This window comes from Bufo bufo, chromosome 3 (assembly GCF_905171765.1).
Source record: "Bufo bufo chromosome 3, aBufBuf1.1, whole genome shotgun sequence".
Lineage (NCBI taxonomy): Eukaryota > Metazoa > Chordata > Amphibia > Anura > Bufonidae > Bufo > Bufo bufo.
The window spans coordinates 668470892-668490582 of record NC_053391.1 but is presented as its reverse complement, the minus strand read 5'-3'; the positions used below and the strand labels follow the sequence as shown (position 1 = coordinate 668490582).

At 44.7% G+C, this 19691-nt stretch overlaps 1 protein-coding gene across 5 annotated transcripts in view; it reads left to right on the top strand.

Annotated features, from left to right (window-relative positions):
- The window catches only part of FAT3 (FAT atypical cadherin 3), a 588664-nt gene that overhangs the window by 377255 nt on the left and 191718 nt on the right, over positions 1-19691 (top strand). For all 5 annotated transcript variants that reach the window (XM_040426352.1, XM_040426353.1, XM_040426354.1 and 2 more), the window contains one exon: positions 9673-9734. In XM_040426352.1, the coding sequence (XP_040282286.1) occupies positions 9673-9734 (62 nt within the window). The remainder of the gene's footprint in view (positions 1-9672; positions 9735-19691) is intronic.

Genomic DNA, 19691 nt, shown 5'->3' with positions numbered 1-19691 from the left:
TTGTCCCTGTTGCAGACAGCGCCTCCTGACAGTCTGCTCCTGCCCTTCAAGAACAAACCCCTCACTTCAAACCAATTCACGTCCCACATCCGCTCTCTGGCGGCAGGTCTGGGGTACGACCCAGGAGCCATTTCGGGTCACTCGTTCCGTATTGGGGCGGCATCGTCAGCTTCGAAACACCAAGTCCCCGCTCACGTTATTCGATCCATGGGGCGCTGGAGGTCATCTTGCTTCAACAGATACATTCCGAATCCACACCGGGAAATTTCTCAAGCTTTTCAGTCGTTGGCGTTATAGGTCATGCGGGCTGGAAGAATATGAATAAACCAGTGTAGACAACATAGCGTACTTGTCTTTTTGCCCTCTCCAGGCTTACCCACGCCCGTGGCTTCCGGCACAACTCAGCCATAGTTCAGGTTCGGCATGCCTTACCCACGTCCAAGACGCATTTAGCCCTGCCCATAAGTATTAAGGCTGATTTCAGCCTGTATTTGTGGGCAGGGCATTAGCTCCCTATATATACCTGCCAATTCCTTCCCTCAGGTGGTGTGTCTCACTTGCCCCTCCCTCCCACCCCTTTTTTCACACACTCCAATAGGGTACGCCCTCTCCAGGCTTACCCACGCCCGTGGCTTCCGGCACAACTCAGCCATAGTTCAGGTTCGGCATGCCTTACCCACGTCCAAGACGCATTTAGCCCTGCCCATAAATACTGTATCGAGAAGAAAATCCTTTTAATCCAGCATCCAGTACCCCAGAAAGTTGTGCTTTAAATTTCTGGAAAAGCGAGTGAAAGTGAAAATTCCGATAGATCTAATAGCAGACATATTCATTGACATCCGGCTTTTCCAGCATACATCTATTATATAAAAGGAAATTCCTATAACCTGGCATCCAATAATCCGGAATTCTGTTTTTGTTTTTTCAAAAATGGTTCAGGTTGCGTTTGGTACAGCTTTTTAACCTAATTCCCAGAGATGCAATGCCAGTCGCATCCTATGGACGGGGCGGCGCTGTTGGTGGATAAAAGCTGCTATGTTTTTCTTATCCTGGACAACCCCTTTAGTGCGTACCTGAGTTTAAAATAAAAAGTTTGCATAATGGCTATGCTTCTTTGAACAATCATAACTGTGAAGGAACAGTTATGTTTGGTTTCGGCTTCCCTAATGTTTTTTTCAGCCATATTATTACCTGTTTCAGCTGCACAGTTCGATGCATTTCACTAAGAAGCAGCCAGCACTGTACTGCTGTGAAATCCTTTCCCTTACGTCCCACTATTTTTGTTTTCAGCTCCAGAGCTCACAGAACAGATAAGGAGGGGGAGATCATGCTTACAGACACACGGGAGGCTCCTGTGATGTTCAGAAGCAGTGTAGAAGTAATTCGGCCTCAGGATCTCAGCTAGCTCTGACACGTCCCTATTTCCTCTCAGCCTTCTTCTTGTCTGACGACAGACAGTGGACTGCAACTTAGGTGGAAGTGAGACCCCTAGCGGCCATGACTTTACAGCATTTTTCAGGTGGATGCAGGCAGATTTCTTAAAGGAAGTTATTTAGAAATTTGCTAGTTACACAATTCTCTATTAAATAAAAGGAAATTGCGTTAAAATACAAGGACTCTAAGGGGAGAAGTAGGAATCATGTCCCTAATCGAACAGACCAGACTGATGATGACTCGGGGTATGACGCCATATTGTGTCGCATTAAATGCGCTCGTTGCCTCTTCTACTACCCAAACTGGCCGAGGAACTGTTTTTGCTCCACGTTCCCTTGTCCTGACAGCTTGCTAAGCAGTAGATGAGAGGAGCGTCTGCCAGGAGTTATTACTGCTCACCAGTGTGAGTGCCATGACAGTCCTCGAAAAGCCGCCCTGTCTCTATGACAGCAGAATGCCTCCACTATCTGCTTCCTGCAGCCGTACCAGCCACGACTGAGACCATGAGGCAAAGAGGAGTCAAGTGGAGTCACAAAATGATATGTGCAGTCGCCGAGCTCAGAAGTCTTGGGCTGAGTGCTGTGGAGGACACTTCTCGCTCCGCTGCAGTGCTGTGGAGGACACTTCTCGCTCCGCTGCAGTGCTGTGGAGGACACTTCTCGCTCCGCTGCAGTGCTGTGGAGGACACTTCTCGCTCCGCTGCAGTGCTGTGGAGGACACTTCTCGCGCCGCTGCAGTGCCTACTCATGCATACTTTTATTAATATTGGAATTTACAGAATCCGCATTTATTATTCTCATTACGACTTCCCTTAGTGTATTCTGCAGCCAGTTTTAGCAACCAGTGACATCCTGTCTGGGTGACCACTGATGGAGTACATGAAACTATGTGTGCTAAAAGGGGTTGTCTTGTTTTCGTTCTTTTTTTTTTTTTTTGCATTTTCCATCCAGCCAGTTAACAAGTCCACACTCACCTGGTCGCCCCATTTGGTTCCTGCTCCCATGCTGTCTTTACCGACTCCCTGCATGGAAGTTGACAAATGACATGCACTGCTACAGCCAATGACTTTCCTCCAGCAGTCACAGGTAACTTAGAGACCCAGGATTGCTGAGGCCAGCCATTGGCTGCAACAGCGCATGGGACCCAGTTTTTGCAAAAGTTGATAGCCAGTAAAGAGAGAGCTCGGGAGCCAAGGAGCCAGACCGAAGAAGCAAAGTGCAGGTAAGGCCTCCTGCATATGAACGTTTTATTTTTTTCCATTTCGTTCAGTTTTTTTGCATTCCGTATACGGAACCATTCATTTCAACGGATCCGCAAAAAAAAAACTGTACTCCGTATGCCTTCCTTTTCCGTATTTACATATTTCCATTCCGTTCAAACATAGAACATTTCCTATTACTGGCCGCAAATCACGTTCTGTGGCTTAATTCAAGTCAACGGGTCCACAAAAAAACGGAATGCATCCGTATGTCTTCCGTATGCGTTCCGTTTTTGCGGAATCATCTATTGAAAACTTACTGTTTAAACATTATTGTATGCTTCCGTTTCCGTTTGTGATCCGCAAAAAACGGATCACAAACGGAAACCAAACGGGGAAAAAAAAGGAACGCAAACACTACTGAAACAAACAAAACGGAAAAACGGATCAGTTTAAAACGGACCGCAAAACCATACGGTCGTCTGCAGGAGGCCTAAGTATCGATTTCTCCACAAGTACCCCTGACTGGGGAGGAGATCATGGACAACCCCTTTAAAGGGTCATACGAAGTTGCTGACTTTATGTTCAACACAGAGAGAATAAATGGGCAGGCGGCCGCACGTCTGCGGCTGGGAGATCACACCCGACCCCTTCTCTATTCATTAGAGGCAGCAGTCGCCTCACCAGGACGAGAGTTGGGGGACCCCCATTCTGGAGATAGGTGATAGGTCCAGCTTCTACAGACATGACAGATGCAGGTCTCATCTCTAGGACCTGGACCTATCTTGATGTAGCTGGAATACCCCTTTAATCACTGTAAATGAACAGTACTACAACTCTCTCATTTATTTTCTGTTTCAACGCCTCGCCATTTTCAGGAACTCTGCATGCTACGAGTGAATGAAGACATTGTTTCCATTCAGAGGCAGTAATCCTGGACATAGCAAGTGGATACAATTGTGTCAGCGTAGACAAAGCTCTGTGAGCTCAACAGTCTGGACTTCAGACTGATACATTGTAGCAGAGCATCAGACAGATTTATATAGCTGCTTATGATGTATTTAGTTCACAGAGCCTTGTCTACACTGGATATGCAGTATTCGCAGCTGAGAAGTGGATACATTTGTATCCAGTCTAGACAATACTCGGCAAGCTAAACAGCCCTGGTTCCTGACTGATACATTGTAGCAAAGTAGCAACTATGTGCAGCTGCTTTAACTCACAAATAGGGTTGAGTGAACCCGAACTGCAAAGTTTGGGTGCGTACCGAACTTTGCAAGTTTGGGTACCCGACCCCGGACTTTTTCACTGAAGTTCGGGTTCGGTGTTCGGGTGATTTTATTATTTTCCATTATAACATGGTCATAGCGGAAAATAATAGCATTCCTTAGACAGAATGCTAAATAAAAAGGCCATTGAGGGGTTAAAAATAATAAAAAAAAACTCACCTCATCCACTTGATCTCGCAGCTGGTATCCTCTTCTGTCTTTATTCAGCAGGACCTGCAAAAGGACCTGCGATGATGTCACCACGCTCACCACGTGATGTTGAGCTAGGTGATGTCACTGCAGGTCCTTCTATGTTCATTCAGCAGGACCTGCGATGACGTCACGTGGTGGGCGCGGAGACGTCATCGCAGGTCCTTTTGCAGGTCCTGCAGAAAGAAGAAAGAAGAGGATACCGGCTGCGCGATCAAGTGGATGAGGTGAGTTTATATTTTAAATTATTTTTAACCCCTCAATGGCCATTTTATTTAGCATTCTGTCTTAAGAATGCTATTATTTTCCGCTATGACCATGTTATAATGGAAAATAATAAAGTGAAGTTCGGGTCCCTATTGACTTTAATGGGGTTCGGGGTCAAGTTCGGGTCAAGTTTGTGTCCCGAACCCGAACTTTGACCTGAAGTTCGGCCGATCACGGCGAACCAGAACTTCAACGGGTTCGCTGATCCCTACTCAAAAAGCATTGCCCAGACTGGATACATATCTCCCCTTAGAGCAGGACTAAGCTATACATAGGTCTGCGGCCTCTTGTAAACAACTGTGTTCTCATTCACTGACAGCAAGCATACATTTGAAAATGGTGAGGAGTTGAAACAAAAAAGTATATTAGAAACTTGTAGAACTTTATTTATACTAAACTGAAAACCCCCTTTAATTGGAGATCGCTGCTCAGTCGTCCGGCCTTACGGATTATTCCTTCGCCGTTCTTTGTGACAAAAATCCAGACTTTCTGGATGATCAAATGCCGGATTAATGGAGTCCTTTCCTAATCAGCCTGTCCATTGCAGCGACTATCATATGTGGTAGCTGGTCAGGACACTACCCCCTTACTGCTCTGTAACCCTACCCAGAAATGTTTTCTCCTCCAGTCTTTTAAGGAGGGAATGGATTTGTCTAATTTAGACAGAATCCTAAGCGGGAGCCCACAGAACATTCACATTCTCCAAGACTGAAAGAGAGAAAGGCGCCTGTTGTGTGCCAAGTGCTTCTGGACTGTGAAATATCCGCGTCCCGCCGGGCGTCTGATCAGCCCTCCATTCCTTTTGCAAGAATGTTTCATCTCAGCTGATGATGTCATCGGCAACAGGTGGCGCAGCTTCGGTTTTGTCTCGGGCTTTTGTTTATCTTTTTTTTTTTGTACTGTGAACGAAAGGGTCTCTGCTGGTCTAACGGCTACAATTAGCAGCTCCTCCGGGCACGCCGTGGAGTGGTCCATTTAGCCGGCTTCGTTTTTGAAATCCTATAATGTAGCACATGTAGAAATAGTCGTTTTCTCCTGCAGTAATCAATATGTAGCGAGGCAAAAAAAAATAAAAATGCTCTGTTCCCGCAAACGGCTCTGTGTAAATTTTTGGCACATGCAGCAGCTCCATCTGGAATATGCTGTTCTGCAGATAGCAGCTCTCCAATGAAGTTTGTTGTTTAATTTAGAAGCGGAAAATATGTGTTTTAATTAAAAGTCAGTCTGTGCATGGGGTGTAGAGATGAGAGTGGCCGTTCCTGTGGCACACGGGATGGGTAGAGGCCGTCAATGTCTGGCAGCAGTCACCTGTAGGCCAGGTTTGGTGATTCGTTGCTGTCATTTAATAGGCTCGCCTTCCTTGATATTGATCTTTGTTCCCGCCACTATATGGCGCTGCCATAGATTAGCATGAGGCCACCTGGCGGCTATTACATGAAAAATTATGTGTTTAAGCAAAATACTTGTAAAATTATCATAAAGTGTGGCTTATCTTCACTTTGCTGGCACTAGGGGGAAAAAAACCTGCACGGAAAAAATAAATATGACCTGCAATGTGTGCAGGTAGCCGTAAAGGCTATGTACACCTTTGGAGGCAATTTTTGTTTCACAATTTGCACTTTATTCATTTTAGGCAAAAAATCATATTTTCAATTGGCCTTTATTAAAAAAAATATTGAGCCATTCTGTCACAAAGGGTTAACTGTTTTTCTAACTGTGTGACTGGTATTTTCACTTTGTTTGTGCCGGTCATCTAATAACTCTTATCTCAAAACTACTAAGGCCTCTTGCACACGACCATATGTATTTTGCGATCCGCAAAAAAACAGATCCGCAAAAAAAAGGAACAGACACGGAAAGAAAATACATTAGTGTGCAAGGGGCCTAAGAGGTCATAAACACTTATTTAAGCCACATTCTTTTCAGAAAGATAAGGACTGAGCTATTATGAGTGTTTATAATGTCGGAGAGCAGAGATAAGGAGTCCATCTGCTCCCCAGATGACGGAAAAGACAGAAAAAACACTGGCTGCTACTAGAGATTCTCAGCGATGTACACAAAAAAGGGCTCCATATTTTTCATAAAGGCCAATTGAAAAAATTATTTTTAGCTCAAAATAAGTACAATGCAATAATAAAAAACTTGCCTCCAAAGGTGTACATAGCCTTTAATAATTGTGGTGAGTCCTCAGGAGGTTTATGTGCCAGAAAATGTATACTATGGTTTTCTGGTGCACATTTCGGTAAGGCCTCATGCACATGGCCGTTGTGCGGCCGTTCCGTGCATTGGGAACCGCAATTTGCGGTCCCCAATGCATGGGCAACGTCCATGCGGCGGCCCGGGACGGATCGAGACCCATTTAACTTGAATGGGTCTGTGATCCGTCCGCACCGCAAAAAAATAGAACATGTTCTACTTTTTTGCGGTACGGAGGCACGGACAGAAACACCACGGAAGCACTCCGTAGTGTTTCCGTGGGGTTCCTTGCCTCCGTTCCGCACCGCAGCTCCAGATTGCGGACCCATTCAAGTGAATGTGTTTGCAGGCCGCAATACGGCCACGGCCGTGTGCCTGATGCCTAAATCTGTAGTTCCTGCTTGATCCTCACCCATATTTTTCAAAAATAGAGAAAAGTCACAAATATTCCCACAAAGCAGAACTTTACAAATTAGCCGTAGAACGATGATAAATTAACCCTGTGAATTGCAGAGATTGTATAAGTAACATAAATTCGGAGGACACTACATAGTTCCTTTAAGGATCCATTCCTATCATTTTTGCTAACAGATAAGGGGTTATGGAGATCTTCCGTAATATAAACATCAGCCTCCCTTTAGTATCTGGAGGAGGATTTTCCAGGACAGCATCTGTCAGCAGTTTTGTACCTATGACACCGGCTGACCTGTTACATGTGCACTTGGCAGCTGAAGGCATCTGTGTTGGTCCCATGTTCATATGTGCCCGCATTGCTGAGAAAAACATTGTTTTAATATATGCAAATGAGTTTCTAGGAGCAACGGGGGCGTTGTCATTACACCTAGAGGCCTTGCTCTCTCTGCAACAGCCGAGCACTGTGCACTTTGATTGACAGGGACAGGCAGTGTAAACGTGATAACATCTGGTTCTGGCAATCAAAATGCAGAGGGCGCAACAGTTGCAGAGAAAGCAGAGCCTCTAGGTGTAATGCTAACGCCCCCGTTGCTCCTAGAGGCTCATTTGCATATATTGAAGCATCATTTTTCTCAGCAATGCGGGCACATATGAACATGGGACCAACACAGATGCCTTCAGCTGCCAAGCGCACATGTAACAGGTCAGCCAGTGTCATAGGTACAAAACTGCTGACAGATGCCCTTTAAGATGAAGCATAGAGAATAGTATGAAGAAGCTGCCTATAAACTAGCACAGATGACATCACAGAGGCAGGAAGTGTTGTCATCGGACCACAGGCACGACGGGACTAGCACAGCTGATATCTCAGCACAGGAATGAGATATTTCCATCTTTTTCACACACTTACTGTAGACTGTCCAGTAATTCTTCTTCCCCTAATCCATATGTCATCGTCTGGCTGTATTTTCCATTAGTCCTCGGTTCCGTTTTGCTCTTTTCGTATCACTTTTGAATGGGGCATTTGAATTGTTAAGATGAAGTGGACGCGGCCGGCACATTAGCTCCTGACATTTCTGTTTTTCATGTGTTGGAAGGATATTGCTCGGACAGTTTGCCCGCTGGTTACTCGGAGCATTTCAGAACAGATTATTGTCCAGGAAGTCGGATACTTTGTACAATTTACCCTTTTTTTCTCAGTATGAAATAAATAATAGAAAGCATTGTGAAGACTGTAAGGGCCCTTTTCACGTGGAGTTTTTTTGGTCGCAACGTGTCAAAAAAACGCCTCTAAACAGCCTCCCATTAATTTCATTGGGAGGCAGCACTTGTAAAAACGAAGCATGGGGGGGAAAAAGCAACATGCCCTATCCTGCAGCAGAACCTACTTCGAACCTACGCAGTAAGTGTCCACGTTTTTTTTGCACTTTTTTGGCGCAGATCCACACCAAAAACTGCAGACTGAAAATGCAGTTTTGTATTGAAGCAAACAGCCATTGGTTAAAAAGGATTTTAAAAAAAGAATCAAAAAGGCTTTAAAAAAAATGCAAGAGAAACTGTTAAAAAAAATGTTTGAAAAAAATCACATGCGGATTCCGTGCTGAACTTTGTAGTCGGATCTCACCTGAAATGTGTACACGGGGCCTCCTAAATTATCAGCATGTGGTCATCGCTTACAGGTTTTCTGGTTTGCACCAACATCCTTTAAAATAATCCTTTATCAAGGTCGTTGTAATTTTGTAATGTATTTCTTTTACATTTATCGCTCCTTTCTCCCGTTCTGGGCTGTGGTCACATGACCGTGTCCATACAGCTTTTTACTTATTTCCTGTGATGTTATGCCTATGGACAGGGCAGCGAGAGGGGAGTGTCCATGTAACTAGCTGTGTGGGAGGAGCTATAAACTAGCTGGGCGTGGTTAGGGGCGGTGCTGGAGCTGAGAAAGGAGAAGTGCATCATGGGTTTGGTTGGATGCAGGAACAGGAAGTGCTACCTACAGGGTGGAGACAAACCAGAGGGATAGTTTTATGTGGTCAAAGCTAGTCAGGAAAGTCCAAACTGAGAAAAAAAAGGTTGTGGGAAAGATGTCCATGAGGTAAGAAACGACATGAGCATAGCTGTTAAAAACCATAGTTATCCTGGAAAATACCTTTGATGGTGAATCCAGCTTGCTTCGAGGAAAATCTAAGGTTTGTCCACTGTTCTATTTGCCGGGCTGGGATAGATATTCATGAAGCCAATATTGTCTCCATGGGAAGATGCTGTATTTGGTTTACACGAGTACTATGTGTTCATGATGGGTCAGCAGAAGTGTTGGGCTGGGGTTCCTTGGGTCCACCAGTGAATATTATTTTGAGGACCAGCTTCCAGTACAGAACAGGTAGACGTCCACTGCATTGTAATCCTCCTGGTCATCATTGGAGGTATCATCAATAAGATCTAATAGGAACTCTGCGCAGTGTGCAGAATGATACTCTATCCGGTTACTTTACTAAACCGCCCAGTACCTTGCCGCTATTGAGCGCTTCTGCGTTTCGCTCCGCTGTGGGTGATGGGCTTCAGGTTTTACATTGAGCTGAGAGTCTTAGTGAGTTATATATTAAGAACAGCAAACAACTTAACAGACTTTCCAATACTCAGCCAAGATTTGGAAGTTTTAATGATGTCTCCTTTATTTTCATTTAGGTCTCATTACCACCACGTCCAGAAAGTTGGATCGCGAACAGCAAGCGGAGCATTTTCTCGAGGTAACGCGCCGGCTTAATAATAGTGAGAGTTTACATTAAAGCGGTTGTCCCATGTAAAAAAATGCAATTTTTTTTTTCAAACCAGCACCTGGATCTGAATAGCTTTGGAATTGGATTCATTTAATCATTTAGTATAGCCGCTGAGTTATTTAATAAAATGCATCTACATAGCGCCACCTGCTGTTTGTTATTTTCCGCATTTATCTGTCCACCTCGCTGAGGTGGTCACACATTCTCAGATCCATCCTTCAGCTGCCACCAGTCATATCTACTGTTAGAAGTTGTGGCAGTTAGGGCTCATGCACACGAACGTTGGATGGTTTGCCATCTGTAAATTGCGGTTACGCAAGACACGGATACCAGCCATGTGCATTTCGTACGGAACGGCCGGCCCCTTATAGAACAGTCCTATCCTTGTCCGTAATGCGGACAATAATGGGACATGTTTGTTTGTTTTTTGCAGAACGGACATACGGAAATGGACATACGTTGTTTTTATTGCAGCCCCACGGACATACGTTTTTTTTTTGCAGCCCCATTGAAGTGAATAGTTCACATATGGGCCACAAAAAAACAGAACAGACACGGAATAAAAATAGGTTCATGTGCATGAGCCCTTACATAGAGAAAGCTGCAGCAGAAAATACAGCCCCCTCCCTGAAGCTGTGATAGGGGAGAGAGCTGTAGCAGAAAGGACATGCTCCCCGAGCTGTGATAGGGGAGAGAGCTGTAGCAGAAAGGACATGCTCCCCGAGCTGTGATAGGGGAGAGAGCTGCAGCAGAAAGGACATGCTCCCCAAGCTGTGATAGGGAGAAAGCTGCAGCAGAAAGGACATTCTCCCTGAGCTGAGATAGGGGAGAGAGCTGCAGCAGAAAGGACATGCTCCCCGAGCTGTAATAGGGAGAAAGCTGCAGCAGAAAGGACATGCTCCCTGAGCTGTGTTAGGGGAGAGAGCTGTAGCAGAAAGGACATTCTCCCCGAGCTGTGATAGGGGAGAAAGCTGCAGCAGAAAGGACATGCTCCCCGAGCTGTGATAGGGGAGAGAGCTGTAGCAGAAAGGACATGCTCCCCGAGCTGTGTTAGGGGAGAGAGCTGTAGCAGAAAGGACATTCTCCCCGAGCTGTGATAGGGGAGAAAGCTGCAGCAGAAAGGACATGCTCCCCGAGCTGTGATAGGGGAGAGAGCTGTAGCAGAAAGGACATGCTCCCCGAGCTGTGATAGGGGAGAGAGCTGTAGCAGAAAGGACATGCTCCCCGAGCTGTGATAGGGGAGAGAGCTGCAGCAGAAAGGACATGCTCCCCGAGCTGTCATAGGGAGAGAGCTGCAGCAGAAAGGACATGCTCCCCGAGCTGTGATAGGTAGAGAGCTGCAGCAGAAAGGACATGCTCCCTGAGCTGTGAAAGGGGAGAGAGCTGTAGCAGAAAGGACATGCTCCCCGAGCTGTGATAGGGGAGAGAGCTGTAGCAGAAAGGACATGCTCCCCGAGCTGTGATAGGGGAGAGAGCTGCAGCAGAAAGGACATGCTCCCCGAGCTGTCATAGGGAGATAGTTGCAGCAGAAAGAAAATGTCCCCTGAGCAGACAGAGAATCTAGAAGAGCAATTGGAGCAATGAATGGGGAGATCTCCGGATCCATGTGAGGTACAGGGCTGGTTCTAGTTGTGTCATGTACTTGACTATGTATGATTTTCATCTTTTATATTAATCGTGGGATAACCCCTGTAAGCTTTACATTTGTATTCTGCTCAATGCCCTGATGATAAAAAATGTCTTCCCATTATAAAGTGTATTAGCATTAATAAATAATGTCAGATTTCTATAAGACACCAGATTTCATTGATGGTCTATACAGCTTTCAGGTCTACAGAGTTGGCTATGAGGGGCTATTACTGATGGGTGGTGCTGCGGCTGCAGGCGCTTCTCCAGCTGGGTCCTGTGCAGTACTTTATATGTACAATGCTTCATTTCCCCTGTGGTGGCGCTGCGGAGAAAATGAACACTTGTTCCCAGGTATCCTCACAGATGACAGCTGATCACTCAGAGTCCCACAAGAGGGAGACTTCATGGTTACCTGATCGTCAGTGGATCCCTCTAAGGATTCTCCAAGGTGGACAACCCCTTTAGGAACCAGTGAAGGGAATGACATCTTAGTGTTTCCACCCCTATAGCCTGATATGTATTGGAGCGGTTCCAGACATGATTTGCACTTGTCGTTAGTTTCTTTTGTTCTGTCATGTAAGGATATTAGTTAGTACAATCCCAGAATCGCTGGGGAACGCTCTCGATTAGCGCCTGACTTTTCATGCAGTTCAGTAAATGGAAGTAGACTTTAATGGACTTTACACATCCTCTGCCTTCTACAGAACGCAGTCACTGGTCAGAATCTCATGCCGGCTTCCCGTGACCTAGATCAGATCCTGGGTGTGATAAGCACCTCTGATCGGGGGAAAGGATCACTAGGGGAAACGGTGCTCCCATGAAATGCTTTATAGGCCACATTGCACGTAATAACAAAAGGAAAAAAATATATATACAGTAGATGGATTAAAAACAAGTCTTCATTGCAAATAGAACCCACTTATGATTATGCAAGGAATGGATGGACATGTTGAGTTGTTTAAGTCTCTGTTCACTGTGTCTTGACATCCCTTTATAATGGAAACTATGGCACTTTTGTTGCTGTCAAAAATAGCAGACCCTTGGCTATGACACTTGAAATTAAGCTCCGGGGGCCTCACGTTTCTCTTGATTATCATTAAGATGTTTCTACCTTGATTGGAGTCCATCTGCTGATTAGACATGATTTGGAAAGACACCGGCCTGTCACACATTGCATATCAGAGCAAAAACCAATCCATGAGGAGGAAAGAACTGCCTGAAGAGCTCAGAGACGGGATTGTGTGGAGGCGCAAACCTGGAGAAGGGGAAAAATTAATCTGCTACACTGAAAGTTCCTAAGAGCACAGTGACCTTCATAATTATTAAATGGAAGAAATTTGGAACAACCTGGACTCTTTCTAGAGCTGCCACCCCACCAAACTAAATAATTGAGGGAGAAGGGCTTCAGAAAGAGATGCAACCAAGAACCCAATAATCACTCTGGCTGGGGTCCAAGGATCCTATGTGCAGATGGGACTAACTTCCAGAAGGTCAACCATCACTCCATCACTACACCAATTAGGGCTTTATGGCAGAGCGGCCAGAAAGAAGCCTCTTCACAGTAGAAGACACATGAAAGCCATTTTTTCCACTGCCTCGTTTGATAAAAGTTGTTTCTTTAGAGGGTAGAGTCCTGACCAAGTTTTCACCCCCAGTAGAAGAGGGGCCCCATAGCAGTCGCATGGTCTGCTGCTATGGTAGTCACGCTCCTGCCTAAAGGACTCTGACTGTGAGAAACAAGATTCTCTGGTCTGATGAAACCAAGATTGAACTTTTTGGCCTCAATTCTAAGCATCATGTCTGGAGGAAACCAGGCACTGGCCAATACCATCCCTATGGTCAAGCCTGGTGGTGGCTGCATGGAGCAAAGTACAGAGATATTCTTAATGAAAGTCTAATGGCAGAAAATCTCCAAATCCAAGCATGCAAACCTTGACACATCATCTCCAAGAAGACCGGAGGCTGCCAAAGGGGCTTTAACTAAGTCCTGAGTAAAGGGTGTGAATACTTATGTCAATGCAACATTTTAGTTGTTCTTTTTCAATAAATTAGGAACGATTTCAGACATTCTGCTTTCACTTTCTCAATATGGGATATGGAGTGAAGAACGATAGGGAAATCTAGATTTTTTATTATTTTAGCACAAAGAGTTATATAACAAAATGTGAAAAAAGTGTATGGGTCTGAAGACTTTTCACATGTATTGTACAGGCTACAGTACTGCTGTGGGACCCGGAAGATGTTTGGTAATTCCTATTTTAAAAATAAATGGACAGCTGGACATTACCATTAGGGGGCATGTTCCTTCACATTCTGCCCAATCATTGCTACCAGTGTCACCCTGTGAAAGGACAGGTCCCTTGGACAAGGAGTTGTTAACTTATTTAAACATTTCCAGGAGGAATAACAGAAGAGTTGCATCTAAGATGGCAATAGCATGATAATATAGTTTCTGGCACCCATCGCCCCTTTGAATTTGAGGCTGGAAATAGTTGACCACTCCATACTGATGTCTGTTTCGGTGGTCAGAATAAGACATTCGCCCCTCAGAACTTTTGAAGGGTCCCATAAAACTAAAGTGAGCCATAGATTTGCTCAATAATAGAAAAAGATAAAATCAAAAGGGAATCCAAGGAATCAATAACTGGACATAACGTGGATGGAGCAGCCAGCCGCCATGATGGCTCCTTGGAGACTTCCAATTTGCTTTGTGGGATTATGTTGTCACCGGGCTGAGTTACATGAAGATTTAAGATGAGATCTGAAATACTGACAAAGGTTACAAACTATTCTACCCGGAGGAAATGGTGCAAGAGGAAAAAAACGGGAACAGAATCAGATTTATCTTGAAATTAAAAACCCATGGCCGTTGTCTGGTTTGAGAGCGGCTCTTAAATCTGACATCACACTGATCAATCCGTGCCTGTGACATGGTAGATTACCCTACAGCATGTTTTATCAGCTTCATTATATGGCGCTGCAGGCTGCAGTTAACGACATTAGGCTTATTTCTCCCCAGAGCCAGATTACTATTTTAAAGGTAAAATGTATCATCTGTATTTATGGGATTAGTTTCACTTTATTTTCAATAAAAAGTTCAGTAAAGCATATGGCCGCCCCATACGTTACCCTTCACCGCGTTTAAAGGCGCACACTGCATCTACTAAGCGTGCGCTGCTATATCGCTGTGTTTGGTGAAATACGGTTTGAGGTTCCTCAGAAAGACATTAAAGTTATTTTGAGAACTGTTAGGATGGACTTTCCAAATGTCATTCATTTGGTAAAAAAAAATTTACGCTTGTTCCAGTCATCTGAAAGGACTGGTTACTGCTTCCTTCAAGATCAACACACTCCTCCCCTGCTGTTGACATTAAAGGGGCATTCCCATCTCAGACATCTAGTATACGCCATCAATGTCAGATAGGTGCACCTTTGGGACCCGCTCCCATCTCCGGATCTGGCCCCTGAAGTGAAGAGGAGCACAACGCGCATGTGCAGCCACTCTCCATTCGAGCACTGGCTCGGTAGTCTAATAGCGATGAAGGGAGAGGGGCCAGCGTCTGCGCAGTGCATTCTCCATTCACTGCTATGGGCCGAGCTCGCTCACTTAGCTATTTTCAGACTCCCATAGCAGTGAATGCTTTCTCCTTCTGGAGATAATATTGGGTCCCACTCCTATCTGACATTGGTGGCGCATCCTAGCGATATGCCACCAGTGTCTGAAATGGGTCACCCTCTTCAATTCCATGTTCTGATTGGGTGATTGTCTTTATTCCCGTTCACTTCATGAGTCGCAGTCCTGATTCTCATGATCTGATTTCCTGCAAAGTTTTTATGACCATTCACTTAATGACTCCGCTCCAATGGCCGGCATCTCTCTACTCACTAACATAATCACACATGAACAGGTCACTGCTTCCTGCAAAATCAGCACACTTTTCTCTCCTGCTGCTGTCATCATTAGCATGATCTGATTGGCTGGAGTCTTTTGTTTTCCAGCTGACATCAAGACACTGCTCCAATCATTTGCACTCTATCCTCATTAACATATCCACATGACTAGACACAGGTCACTGCTTCCGTGAAGGGCAGCACACTCCTCTGCTGCTGTCATCATTTCCATGATTGGCTGCAGAGTTTTTCTTTAATCCATGCTCTATCATGCTACACTAACATAACTACATTAGAGGAAAGGTCACCTTCTTTATTCTGTTTCAGTATACCCCTCTCCTGCTGCCGCATAATCTGATTGGTTGCACAGTTTTTTTCCCCTCCCACTTTGGGACAGTCCTCGTGAGTTCTTCCTTGCGCGCCACGTGGTCCTTTTCTCTGCGCATGCACAGAGAAGCAGAGTCTACTTGCCCTAGCTTTTTACTGCTGGGGATAGGACAAAACAACGCTTGTTAGAGGTTCCAGGTGGACTGCTGCTGAAGATGTTCCCTGTCCTTAGGGGCGTTCATCATCAACGGAAGTGGTGGTATTTAGGCGCAGCAAGATTGTGTTCAGTTCTCAACATCTCCACCTCCTTGACTCCAAACGGTTCATTTGGAGGTTGTGTCATCTAGGACTCTGATGGCAAATCACTACGATATGCAATCCAAGTCAGATAGCTGTGTGTCCCCACCTCTGAGACCAGCACTTATCTCTCAAACGGGCCCAGAAAGTGAAGGAGCGCCCATTGCGCATGCGCGGCATGCTCTCCATTCATTCTTCTGGGAGTTGCGAAAAGTGCTTACCTATTTTTGGCATCCCCATAAAAAAATGAATGGACAGCACACCATGTAAGCACGGCTACCGCTCCATTCACTTCTATGAGCCTACCGGAAATAGCCGAGACAGCTTTTTTGGGAACTCCCACAGAAATGAATGCAGGGCGGCCGTGTATCTCCATTCTGGAGACAATGTAGGTGCAGGTCTCAGAAGTTGAACCCGTGCCTATCTGACATTGGTGGCATATCCTAGTGATATACGTACCACCAATGTCTCAGGTGAGACAACCCCATTAAAGTGGATTTTTAATGAAGTAGGGCATCTGCTGAAGCAATTTGGACACTGCCAGGCACATGACGAGGAGAACAGTCAGGTATTCCGGGTCGTTTGAGGGGCAATATCTACATTACCTGACAGGTTCCCTTTAAAGTGACTTCAAATCAGGGTTTCAGTGTAAGCAAGTGTAGCTAGATATTTCCACCTAAATGGCTTTCTACCGATTAGGACTGAAGACATAGGCTGAACGGAGATTATTTACATTTCTGTTCATTTCTTTTATTATTGGGTATGAAATATATTGGTCGGGGTAGTCATCTTTGCTGACTGCTCCCTACACAATATTCATTTTGCCTTCTCATGACACCACCACATTAACAGTCCATTAGTACGTGGCTTTCTGCCCGTTACTAATTAGACACTGGCGTAAATTCAACCCCCCACCCCTCAGTCATTAGCATTTCTCCTCTTAATTGTTGTAATTTTTTTCTACATTGTGCCGAATAAGGCCTAAGAGGTTTTTTTTAAAATTGTTTTGAAATGAAAGTCTTGAAAATAAGGGTACTTTCACCCTAGCGTTAAAGTTTTCCAGTATTGAGTTCCATCGTAGAGGCTCAATGCCGGAAAAAAACACATCAGTTTTGTCCTAATGCATTCTGAATGGAAATGGAAAGGATGTCTTCCGTTCCGTCCCTTGTACGGTATGTGACCGGACTAAACACCTCAGCATGCTGCAGTATTTTTTCCGGCCAAAATCCCGGAACACTACCGCACTTTCCGGATCCGGCATTAATTTCCACAGAGATGTATTAATGCCGGATCCGGAATCCAGTGTTCCGGAAATTGTCGCGTTGCCGGATTCAGTTTTCCGGTCTGCGCATGCGCCGGGACATAGGAGGAGCTTTTTTAGCCTTCGATGTGTGGAAAAATTTTAATACCGGATCCGTTATTTTGGGTGACACTGGAAGAGACGGATCCGGTATTTCACAAATTTGGTCAAACGGAAAAACCAGATGTCCGTTTGCATACGGGTTTCCGGATTCTAACAACGCTAGTGTAAAAGTAGCCTAAGAAAGCATAACTCCAGATAAGATATATAACTATCAAAAAAAAATTACCCGAGGCCAATGAACGTACCCATTGCCCCGCAAAAATTTCTGCATTGTTTATGGTCTTATTACTAGTCTTTAAAAGGGTCGTATGAGATTCTACAAACATGGCTGATTGTCACAAAAAGGGGCAGCCGATGTAGCTGCCATCCCTGCTGTCACTTTTTGCCAAAATGGCGGCCAATACCAAATGCAAATCTCTTAGACGTAATCACCCAATTTTGGGTCTTATCTACTACATAAGTCATGACTAATGTAACGTTTCGGCAGAAACTCCTCATCCCCTTTCTTTTGCAGGGTCAGACCAGTACATATTTTTCACATTTTCATATGACAACAAGCCTTTAGAAGTCCACATTTTTTACATTTTGACTAAAATCCATCTTCTAACGTCTCAACCAAAATCCAGATTGGGACTGTGACCGAGCAGTGCAACACTGAAGTCTTTGCATAAAACACAACATAAAATTTTATGTTCTGTATAAAATCTTTCAGTGAAATTAAAGACGTAAAGCAAATCACGCCGGTAGATTAGCGAGCATTTGGAAATGTGCTCTTCTTCAGGCCTTCACATGTTCCCCCCCAGAAGATAATTATCCTTCCACCATCCGGAGGTCACGTTTCCATATAATAAACAGTAGCAATGAACATTGTTGATATAACCTCTCATCAACGCTTCATTCTGAGCTTAGAAACTGGATATTTCCTCTTCTCTATATTTTCTTTTGAAGCACCGTACCGCAAATGGCTTGTAAATTAGCAGAATTTCTCTTAAATGACTTCAAATCCTCACCATTGAAGCCGTGTAAATGGGGCGAGTGTAAATAAAGGCTCATTTCATGATTTCTAATGAGAATTGGGAAGCCGGGAGAAAGCTTGAATATGTAATGAACCCTTTGATTCAATGTATTCCCCGAGAGCTCTTTGATCTTCTGTTTAGAAAGATTTCACCTCCCAAAGTTGCTGAATCCGCAGCATCTGAGACAGATTACTCGATACATTTCTGAATCCCTGAAAAAAAAAAAAAATCAATTCCAACAATATCTGTACTAAATTTCTGTGTAGCTTACTGTGGAAGCATAATTTAAAGGGGATGTTCACTATTGACCCCCATTTTGTTTCTCTAATATGAATAGGTGATGTGCTGTGTTTATGACACAAAAAACTCAAGTTTTTTTAAACAAATCCTCTGCCTACACATAAAGGTACATTATAAAACACTGACTACCCACAGCCACCACTAGGGGAGTTCATATTGTAAACAAAATACAGTAAACTCATAAGCTCCCTCTAGTGGTAGCTGCTGTATCTGTAAAAATAGAGCTTCAACGACTCTAAAAGGGTCTGAAGACATCATGGACCACCTATGATAACATGAAAGAAGAAGCCTCCATATCTCTGAGTTATACTGATAGTGCTGTCATCTGATATGCAGAAGATACTTAAAAGGGTTATCCAGTGGGTAAAATAATTGAGAAAGCCCTTCTAGTGGGATAAGAAAACTAAAAGATGTCTTGACACTTACTGGGTCTAGGTTGGTCTCCATGTCCAGGTCCCATCCCAACACTCAGGAAGAACCAATACTAACCCTCACCCATCCACCGCTACTCCTGTCCCCGCTGGTCTCCACTTCTTGGTCCGATCCCAACACTCGGGAAGAACCCATACAGTACTCACCCTCACCAGTCCACCGCCACTACTGTCCCTGCTGGTCTCCACTTCATGGTCTGATCCCAACACTCGGGAATAACCCATACAGTACTCACCCTCACCAGTCCTCCACCACTCCTGTCCCTACTGGTCTTCACCTTTTGGTCCCACCCCAACACACAGGAAGAACCAATACTCACCCTCACCAGTCCACCTCTACTCCTGTCCCTTCTGGTCTTTACTTCTTGGTCCCATCCCAACACACAGAAAGAACCAATACTTACCCTCACTAGTCCACAGCTACTCCTGTCCCTGCTGGTCTCCACTTCTTGGTCTCATTCCAATACACAGGAACTACCTGAAGATGGCTGCTCAGCCAGTCACTAGAGGCACCTCAGCAGGTGATTTGCTAAACAGACATCTCCACGCATTTCCTTCTCATTGAGATGGGACCAGGAAGTGGAGACCAGCAGGGACACAGTTAGCGTTGAAGCTTCTTTTACTTATTCATCCCACTCTTAGGACTTTACCAATAAGTTTTACATCCTGGACA